Genomic DNA, 10,450 nt, shown 5'->3' with positions numbered 1-10,450 from the left:
CGTGTATTTTTGTTGTGTAGTGTATTGAGTTAAAGTTAAAGTTAAAGTTAAAATTAAATTCTTTGAAAACAAACGGGGCAAACACCTTATTGACATTTGGCATCGGTTCAACACTGAGAATATTCGAACGGACCGTATCGAACACTGACAAGACTTTCTCTGTCTCCCGTTGTGCTACGATCCGATTCTTAGCGCCGCAGTTGCATCCCGGACTTTCGAGGTAAAATTCCAATTCATCCCATGAAACCTTTAATTTGTCGTAGTAGTCCCTCACGCTTAGTGCCTCCTCCATGAGGGGGAAAATATCTGATTTCCTTGAGATCATCCCATAAACTCTTCGTATCAACAACATAGGCGGTGGTCGCCTGAAGATCCTTCTCCAGCGTGTTGAAAATCCATGCTAGAACCGTCGAATTACAAACCTCCCATCTTTGCTGCATCGGATCATCCTCTTCAGGCTTCTCAAATGACCCATCTTTTGCTCTTCGCCCTTAACACGATCCGCATATTGCGTGACCACATCAAGTAATTGTCACCGTTCAAGTCAGAATTGATCAAGACATTCCCCGTCCCATCGGCCGAGGTAAGTTGATACACGGCTGGGATTTCTGACTTCTTGCCCGATCCATCCCCCTTTTCCACTGCCTTCAGGAGCTCATCACCCTTCTTCGGGCTTCATTCAGTATCACTCACATCCGACATCTCTCACAAGATTAATCGATTGTAGAAAAAAAAGCGCTTTGATACAATAATAATTTCTGAATTCTCAAGCTCAAAATGTATTGATGAACGTTGGAGAATGTAAATAGACTAATAGCCGGTTACATCAAAAAGGAAATGTCTAAACTATCTAAAACTATACGGGATTCTAGATTGTCTAGTTAGGCTAACTATTCATAATATCCAAATACATAATATACAGCTAATATACATTAATAAAGTATCCCGTAATAATATGGATAACGCGCAGGTCTGCACTTAATATATATAAATATATATATATAGTTTCTAAAGTTTAGAGCGTCGGTTAATCCCTCTCGACGTCAAATTGTGACAAATAATCATGTTCTTCACTTTTTAAATTTCTTTTTTGTCCTTCCCGATCATAAAGTCCCAATGAGGTTATGTATTTTCTCTCTAGCAACTGAGAAATGAGAGGGGAAGAAAAGAAAACAAAAGCTGATCATGATTGGAAGTCCATTAATTTAGGGCTCGAAAAAAGCCACGAAGAGGTCGAGCTTGTAATTACTTGGGTTTGGCTTTAGTAATATATTTTACCAATTATCCAGAAAAAATAAATTACTTGGATTGGTGGACAGCTGATATCTTGTTTGAATTTATATATCTAGGCAGCATGGTGCAGTATTCCTAAATAATTTTTTTCCAAGGGGCTGGGAACATGCCCGATTGATATATTATACATCTAGTGTGCTTCAATGTCGCTTGCTGCTAATTGAAAAATAATGAATTGGAGATGTAACTCTGGCTAAGACTATGCATAGGCATTTTGAAATCGATGAAATGTACCCGATGCTGTTCCTTTGACACGCTACACCATTTGATATTATAGTTGGCTTTGCTAACATAAGTCATGAGTGTAAATAATGTATCTCTATGTGATTGATTTGAGGTTGTGTGACTTCAAGTAGCCTTCTCTCCTAATTAAGATCTTTAATTCATTTACTATGATGCCTTGTTAATTAAATTTCCAATTGTTAAAGTATCTTCAATGGATATTTCATTAGAGGGACATGACACGTCAGAGATCAAATAGATGGAACTATATCGATGTTGATATGCTCCTTTAAAAGCTATTGTCATTTAACATTACTGTCTTAGCTTTTCCCTTCCCCATGCTCTTGACACTTTGCTGCACATCGAAACCAGCGATAGCAATATTGTGGAGAAAAGACTGTATCCACATATTATAGCACCAGTTTTTAAACGGCATAATTGCACCAAAAATTTATTGTGCAGATATAACTCGATTGAAAACCCCTGGATGAAAACCACTGTACTCTTTTTATAACTAATTGCTCAGACCCAATACACATGGGTTGACTTAGATAGTTCGATGTTTGTTTCGCTTAGATAAAGTCTAGGGTTTGAATCATTGTGAATGTACAAAATTCACGCTGAGAGAGTTTTATCTCTTAGTTGGCTGACTGGATTCAACTGAATTAGTCGGAGTCCAATTAGGCTTTTGAATCGATTCTCACAAAAAAAAAATCTAATAGTTCAGACCCATTTCTTGACCCATTGCCCAAACCTGATGGCAAGTTCACTGGATTCCTTAACCCATTTCATAATAAAAATAAATAATATTTTAATTTGCACTTTGTCTATTGCTAATCAAAATCTAATGACATGTAGGAGGAATAGTAAAACATTTGGTGAAAACTTTTCATTCATAAAACAGTCCAACATTTGTTTTTACATCCTTTAGTGCACGTTACACTCTTTGTCACGCAAATAATCCCTTGTTTTATAGTGAGAACATATATTCTTTCAATTCAATAGGGTAAGTTGTGACTTACGTTGTCGATGATCGATCAGAACAAGCACCAAAATGCCTTCGTTAATCTTGTTAGTGTACACAGATCATTCACAGACTACAAAACTAACCTGTGGCGTCACAATGCTTTTGATTGAGACCATCTTTTTAATCGGGTAGATAATCAAGTTGGCGACTTTCAACTTGTCAAGATTATCAAATCAATCAATCAAACAAATATGCAAGCAAGTGCACTTCTTAAAATGATTAGGCAAGAAAATCAAATTATGACCCCGGTGTATTTAATTAGAAAAATTCTCAAAGTACTTTAGTTAAATAAAATCTTACTGTTGTTAGTGTTGTTTTTGGCACTGAGCGATTAACCATGCAAGGTAAATCTGATGAAAGAACAACTTCGTTTTCAATAATGAGGCATAGATGAAATTACATATGTGGCCGTTCCTTCTCAAATTTAAACAGAAACTCAGTAATTAACTAGTTTATCCAAATAAGAAAATGAACAATAAATATGGATAATTAAAAGGGAAAATCAATAAATAAATAAACATGGAAAAAGAAAAGGGAAGCAAATTCAAGGTTTGGGGAGGTCTTGAGTGTAGATGTAGTCCGTATGCTCCAACATGAATCTCTTGACTATACATTCTTCACTGCCCAACCTCCTACATTCATCTTCCATCATACTTATTAAATCTCCCTACATATCAAAGAAGAAAATAATTAATAAAGACCAGAAAACATATAACATTGCTTTTATCGTAAATAAATTTACTTGTGGTATCTGATGGAGATTCAGCTCGGTTAGGAAAGATTTGATAGGATACTGATAATTTTATCTTTCATTGTTCTCTCTATTCTAGATCATTCTGTTGTTAATCTTCCACAGCCGGAACTCTGGGCTCATCCGGTCAGGTTGCTTCAACGAGCCATCGATAAATCCGGTCTTGTTCTTAGCCTCCAGTGCTCTAACCGTGGCTTTTGCCCAGCTCTGGTAGTTCTGTCCATTGAGAACCACAGGGACGAGAGCTGCGCCTCGGTTGTCTGAGTGACTCACGAAATAGGGTGAAGTCACGTCTATTGGCTTCTTGTCTGCCAGGACTCTTCTCTCTTGTCTCACCTTTTTCTCTTCTCTGATACCATATGAAGTTCGACAGTGGGTCGAACTAGGATAGAGGAATAAACAGATGAAGGGAACAACCCTCAGTCTTATTCATCTCTTACTGTCTGTCACTAGTCAACACATATATACATTCTTCCTGTCAAGTACGAGGAAGAGAACTCAAAGGGAAAGAGAGAACAAAAAATGCAACAGAATGATCTAGAATAGAGAGAACAAGGAAAGATAAAATTATCAGTATCCTATCAAATCTTTCCTAATCGAGCTGAATCTCCATCAGTATCAATGCTTGTTCTTTTAGAAAAAGAAATGGGATTTTTTTTTTGGGGGGTAACAAAAGAGACGGGATTACGTACGGTGACCGCATTCTCCTGATGAGCAGAAGGCGGGAAATCAGGGAGGGATGGCTTGCTACTAATCGTGGAGATATCCCTTGCGTGTGCCGGTGATGTTAAATGGAGGAGGAGGAGGAGGAGGAGGAGGAGGAGGAGCTGTGGTTGCATGAGGAAGATAGGACAGAACCTTCTTGCCATATGAAATATTTTCTTTGGCACAGAAGATGTTCAAATAACGGCACCAGACACAGATATATAGCTGTTGTATATGGAAGAAGAAGCCTATTCAAATTCGAATCATATATACATATACATATATACATATATATATATATATATAAGATATTACTGGTTTTTAATCTCGTGCGTTACACGAATTTATTTACAAATGGTGATTATTCACAATCTTTAAAGATGAAATTATTACTGAATTTTCAATAATTAATTTATATTTTTGAAGAATAATGCTAATATGTTTGACTTTAGACTGATTTTAAATGGAATAGTGACACTTCTATGACTGATTCTCATATTTAATTTGCTTCGTAAATATCTCATCAATCATTTGTATATTATCCGTGATCGTTTAGTATATTTGGTTCCAATAACCTGATTTTGTAGTTCTTTAATATAGTGTTTTCTAATAGTATATTAGGACGTTCTCATTTTAAATCGTCAATTTAAATATTTTGATTCAAAAAAATGAATTTTAGTAATTTATATTTCAAATCTACGTGAAACTGTATAGATAATTGTGAACTTTGTTGTATAATATATTTATTTTTATTTATGTAAATTAACTATAATCTTTATTTTAAAATATTTTTTTAGTATGTCGATAACATTTATTATGGACATTTATTATTTAGTGTAGTTTATTTTACGATATTTAGATAGATATAGATAGAGATTAAATTATTGGTGAGTAAGTGGGAATTAGGGCAATAGTAAAAACTCTCCACACCACCCAACATGGCTTTTCATTACATGCATGTACTAATTAACAGATTAATTACGACAAAATTATAGGGAAAGTGGCTTTTCATTCTCTTAGTTTCTTTTTCTTTTGTTAATGAACAGATCTAGTGAAAAAAAAATTGCACCAATTAGTGGCTAATTAATCAGTGTACTAAAATACCACTGCATTAGAGAAAGAAGACTCAATATAAGTGGCCCTCATTCCTGACTTGTGAATTGGGATTGAAATGTTTTAAATTCAAATTTCAGCCATATATTTTCCTTTCTCTCGTTGAATCTGTACACCGAACTTGTAATTAATTAAAACGATTAATTAAAACTCTACCGAAAAAAAGGATTAATTAAAAATAATAAAACTGCTATAATTGCCTTAATTTTGGTATGGGTTACAGAAACGGAATTGGAATTCCCGTCAGAATCTTGAGACCCCAAAAAGTCAAAACATCGACAATCCCAAACTTTAATGAGGTCGTCAATATAATGCTTTCATTTTGATTCATAATTTGCCATGGGAACCATAACCCTTCGGGACAATATGACATCACTGTCGACACTAGTCCCATTTAAAGTCGTCGAGGCCCCCACATAAATATGTTACTTCTGCCATCTCTGGTCGATAAATAAATAATCTCACCCTGAAATGCATAGAAATTATCGGCATGTAGCCTTTCGAGTGCATGTTCCTCGATGCGAACTCGGTATCGGAAGCTGTTTGCATTAGCTAATATCTTATGCTAGAACACGACTAGTCTGCTGCTTAAATAATAAGTTATTTGTTTTATCGTACTTTGTGGAGTCGTCTATCAATCTTCTACCAATAGAGGCTCTGTAACTCGATTTTTGACTAACCATGCAAACTCGATAACCCGAAAAAGGCACAAGTAGTTTTAATATAAGCTCATCGTCAAGCCTTCAAATTTTCAGTCTCCTGCAAAAGTTTGAAATAGCTATATCAATCCAAGATACGTTCGATATTACACTCACCAACATCTTACATTCACGGTCGAGACAAAAGAACTAACGATGAATAATCCGCTAAAAGGAGTACATCAGTCATCGTCAGTTTAAGAAGGAAAAAAAGAAAAAAGAACATGAGAAGGCCAAATACGATAAACAAGGGCCTTCGATTCGATGCCAGTAAAAGAACATATCTCACGGCATGATGATCTAAGGCAAGACCAACCAGAGATACCTCGTGGACATTGATGCAAAGTCGAACCACAGCCCAGCAGAACTCTACCAGACAGCGGCTCCCCATGTCAATCGATTCAAATCCTACACCTCTGATATGTATGAGATCAGACCAAAGCCAGTGTCTCAAGAGCCCTCCTGTAGCCTGTACAGTGTGATTTCCTGCTGCTTAAAGTATCGCCGATCCTCCTCATCAACCAGGACAAGGTTCAGGTAATACTTCACGCTGAACTTGTTGTTCACATTCCGATGAGTTGGGGTCAGCTCGTACGGGCTAAGGAACAGCCTGATGGGTATTGATTCACCTGTATAATTAAATAAATCTCTCAGAGCAAGTTATATTCTCCACATCTCCAAACATCATCATCGTTATGTCAAAACGTCAAGGTCCTAGGTTGAGTAAAATTATTAGATATACAGCTAGATTAGCATAAATCAAAGTACTACCTCTTACAGGAGCACCGTCCATCAATTCAAATTTAGCGAGCGTTTCTGTCTCCACATGGGTGTTGTGCCCTGCACCAGTTGATTCACGGCGCCTGATTTCCAGGTCCATGTTCTTTATCTTGATCCTCACAAGTAGAAAATATATTTTGCCAATGATCACATCTTTCAGATGATACCTACAATATCCAATATTTTACACGATGTTACCATAAGGTTCACTTTATCTTGATTTTGGTTTGAACCAAAATCAAGGATCACTGTTCATTTGACCCTCTTCATAGAGTTATGCTCCAGGGTCCTTGGAATAAATTATTCTTTATCTGGCACTTCAGTGCACATAACAATAGTACATCGATGATTCATTGAAGGAATACACATTCTTACTTGCTTTTGTTGTACTCAAATTCTATGTGAAGGCAATCCTCGATTCCCACTTCCATCTGCATAGCACACGAGGAATGCACAGCTGAGGTTAGCCTTAAAGATTAAGCACTCCTTAAAAAAGAGGCGATAATCTTCAGGTAATATCTAATCAACATGGCAACATGTGACAAAAGAGCAAGCTTTAGGTCATAGACATCAGAAAGCAGCTACTAAACAATTGAGATAACAATGAAAGCTCAAATTTCCCCAAGGTATTGCCATAGAATAGATACACTTAAAGAGTACCCACCTTAATGCTGGTGTTTAGTGACGGTGGCGGAGAAAAGGTGCGAACCTGATGCATGGATATTAACGTCAGATTGTCTGGGGTGACAATACACAGGCCACTTCTTAGAAAGAATATTCACCTAGTACTACATTAAGAATTAAAGAACCACTCGGTAGAGGTGATTCCGAATTATATTCCTGAAAAGGATTTTCTGACTTAGAAAGCAGTAATCAGGTACAAAATAGATATTAAAAAAGAAATGGCAGATGTTTTACCACAAAATCCTGGTATTCGATAATGCTTCCAGTATAACCACGATTAATTGTCACTTTAAGAACATACCTAAAAATAGTAAAGAATAACCACATGTTACTTGATGAGAAGTACTTTAAACATCCAACCAATTGGAATATTCAGCTAAGCTTGAATTTTATATTATATATTTACTTCCATTAAGTCTAAGTTAATCAGGACAATCTTCTCAGAAGCGTACAGAAACCGAACCCAAGCAATATACACTTGTAGGTACAAGAGTTAAGCATACTAAAATGTCAAGAGTCCAAAAGCCAGCCGTCCCATATTGATGTGCTTAGATAGTTCATGTTTTCAATTGAACCACATAGGAGAGAAGCTCCTGGGTTATACTGGAAATGTAACATGGACTGCTGTAATGACTAAGAAGCTGAGGCATCGATACCATCTACCCAACATCTTTAAATAGTAGCAAGGTGCTTACCTGAGCCTTACATTCACCCCATTGTAGGTCTCATAAGGCATTTCAACAGTGGAAAATTCAAATGGATATGTTTTCTTTTCGTAGATGTCTCCAGGGATATCCAATTCACGAACTGCAAAGAGACAGAGAGAGAGAGAGAGAGAGAGACGTATCACGGTGGTGGTGAATCAGTAAAAGACATGATACCATTTCCAACAAATAATTGAATTGAGATAGTGGAGACTAAGCACAAGTATACCTACCAAGAGAAGTAAAGTCGTAGAAGTTGCCTTTGTCAAAGTACATCTCTGCAACACCATTGATTTTAGAAGCCGTTAAAGTTAAATCACCTCAACTGTGTCCAAAGGAAATTCAAGTGAACTTGCTATCGTGATAGTACCAAAGAAAAGTTTTCTTTCATATGAAGACTTTCTTTAACAAACAGCACATTAGCAGTGGGCTAGAATAATGAGATCACCACTGCTATAATATAAGTTCATAAATCAATCTGGAGACAATGGGAGTTACCTATCTGACCAAGGAGTTCAACTTTGATGCCATTATGTTCAATCTTTTTCCCTTGAATTGGCTCTATAGAAATCTGACAGTGAATGAGAGAAGTTGTTATGTTGTGCTCGAAATATGCCACTCTCGACAAAACGGGATGAATATGCAATATAAGGAACTCAAAAGTTCAATGTCAAAACAATACCTTCCCGCAAACATTTTCTTGACTCTGGAACAGTGGGACCATTACAGTTTGACCATTTTCCTTCTTCATAGGAACCTGCCAGGCAAATATTTGCAGGAAAAGGGTCCATTAATGGGGTAACCCCAATCCTGACATGTTAATACTAAAACATGCGGGTGGGTCATATCAAACTGTAGGCAACACACAGCAACAAAGAAAAGCATCATTGTAGAACCTATTAGAGGTTATGCACCAGTCTCGAAATCAAGGAGTCTAAATCTAAAGCCAAGATTGCATACCATAATTAGAGTCCCTAAAATTATGAGATTCATCTATTCTTATAAAAAAAAAAAAACCCGTGTCCGTAAAGATAAAGGGATCCCGTTTCTGACCACTTAAGGAATTATAATCTCGGATGAAAAGAATCTAAGAACTGCAGTTGCCTACTAACATCTCTTCTTCGAGACTACTGACTGAATAAAAACAAATGCAGGCGATCGGATTCTTACCTGCTTACGCGTTTTTCCATCGGTAAACGTGATGAAAATATTACACGCTGGCTTGAATGCTCCGAGAAGATAATTCTGCAAAGGACATAAACATCATCACTACTTATCAAATCTCGACTAAAAATATCAGTAAGTAAAATGTCATGCACTGGCTCATCAAGTCCTACCATGATGCATGTATTTCCAGCAGAAAAAAGAATCTCTTTCTTAACACCTGAAACATTACGCAGAAGGAAACGCAAAGTGATTCAGGTAAAAGATTGAACTTTGGAAAGTGAATTCTCGACACAAAACCAAACCCATGTCAGTTGAACGTGGTCTCTGATTCAATTACCGGAAGAACTGATAAAGTTGAGATTAGCTGCAGATTCTATTCTCCTCAAGGTTTTTCGATGCTAATCATGAAACGGCAGTTCTCCTCCTGCTTGGAACATCCGTCGGTCAATCAACTCACCAAGTTAGGCCAGAAATCAACGAATTAGCACGAATTCAAATGGAAAAAATCGTACCCTTTTCACTCCATCAGCTGCAGGCGCGGAAGAAATTGCCGTTGCTGAGATCAGAGATCGCCCGGAGTGAGAACGAGCAACGAACGAGGAGAGCAGAAGAGACCAAACAAACCTTCAGCATATTGCAGGGGAGAAGTGAGAAGAAGAAAAGCCCACTGGGCCTTCAAAGGTAATAAATTCTTGCAACCCAAATGGCTAAAAATAATATGTTTCTATCTAATTAAACTCAACTAGCTCATGGCAAAATTAAAAAAGAATCACTATGTCATCTGAAATATTAATGAATAAAATCAAAGTTGCATCATTTTACTCAAAAAAGAATCAAAATTGCATCAAATAATTTTATTTTTATGAGTCTTGGAAATGATTTTCAATAAATGAATCAACTAAAATGGCTTCCAAAATCAACTAGAGATATAAGTGATGAAAACACAGTAATTTTGGTAACAACAACTAGTTTACAATGAGCACGATAAAAAAAATTGTTATCTCTTTCTTTTTAACTTGTGTTTGATAAGTTAAGTGTTTAAAAATTAAACATTTAATTAGTTAAGAGAAGAAATGTATAGGACAGAGGGAGGAATAAATAAGAATGATAAAATTTTGTGAAAAATAAATAGTATTAATAAGTGAATAATAACAAAATTTTCTACTTATTTCTATCCTTCATTTTCCCCTCTTTCTTATATTTATTTTTTTATAACTAATTTGTAACTAATTTTTAAGTATTTATTTAATTAAGTTGAAACAAACGCATTTTTAGACTTTTACTGCTTGTATGGATGGTTAGATAG

General features: G+C 36.2%; 2 protein-coding genes across 3 annotated transcripts; both read right to left on the bottom strand.

The window, feature by feature from the left end:
- Positions 1 to 2,891: 2,891 nt before the first annotated feature.
- Positions 2,892 to 4,173, bottom strand: LOC116211852 (phytosulfokines-like). The gene is made up of 2 exons (XM_031546378.1): positions 3,986 to 4,173; positions 2,892 to 3,209 (listed from the first exon to the last, which is right to left on the bottom strand). Exons 1-2 carry the CDS (start codon positions 4,160 to 4,162, stop codon positions 3,087 to 3,089), a joined length of 300 nt encoding a protein of 99 aa, XP_031402238.1. The 5' UTR covers positions 4,163 to 4,173; the 3' UTR covers positions 2,892 to 3,086.
- A 1,654-nt stretch (positions 4,174 to 5,827) lies between these two features.
- Positions 5,828 to 9,774, bottom strand: LOC116210779 (vacuolar protein sorting-associated protein 26A-like). 2 transcript variants are annotated; one of them, XM_031544825.1, is made up of 13 exons: positions 9,657 to 9,774; positions 9,482 to 9,568; positions 9,315 to 9,361; positions 9,148 to 9,222; positions 8,660 to 8,734; positions 8,476 to 8,548; positions 8,211 to 8,255; positions 7,969 to 8,080; positions 7,508 to 7,574; positions 7,254 to 7,298; positions 6,965 to 7,020; positions 6,581 to 6,756; positions 5,828 to 6,438 (listed from the first exon to the last, which is right to left on the bottom strand). In XM_031544825.1, exons 3-13 carry the CDS (start codon positions 9,315 to 9,317, stop codon positions 6,260 to 6,262), a joined length of 906 nt encoding a protein of 301 aa, XP_031400685.1. In that variant the 5' UTR covers positions 9,318 to 9,361; positions 9,482 to 9,568; positions 9,657 to 9,774; the 3' UTR covers positions 5,828 to 6,259. The 2 variants fall into 2 exon arrangements, with proteins under 2 accessions (XP_031400685.1, XP_031400687.1); XM_031544827.1 differs by lacking the exon at positions 9,315 to 9,361 and having other exon boundaries at positions 5,860 to 6,438.
- Positions 9,775 to 10,450: the final 676 nt, after the last annotated feature.

The sequence above is a fragment of the Punica granatum genome, chromosome 6 (assembly GCF_007655135.1).
Source record: "Punica granatum isolate Tunisia-2019 chromosome 6, ASM765513v2, whole genome shotgun sequence".
Lineage (NCBI taxonomy): Eukaryota > Viridiplantae > Streptophyta > Magnoliopsida > Myrtales > Lythraceae > Punica > Punica granatum.
Note: the sequence above shows the minus strand (reverse complement) of the source record. Positions and strands in the feature narration are given on the sequence as shown.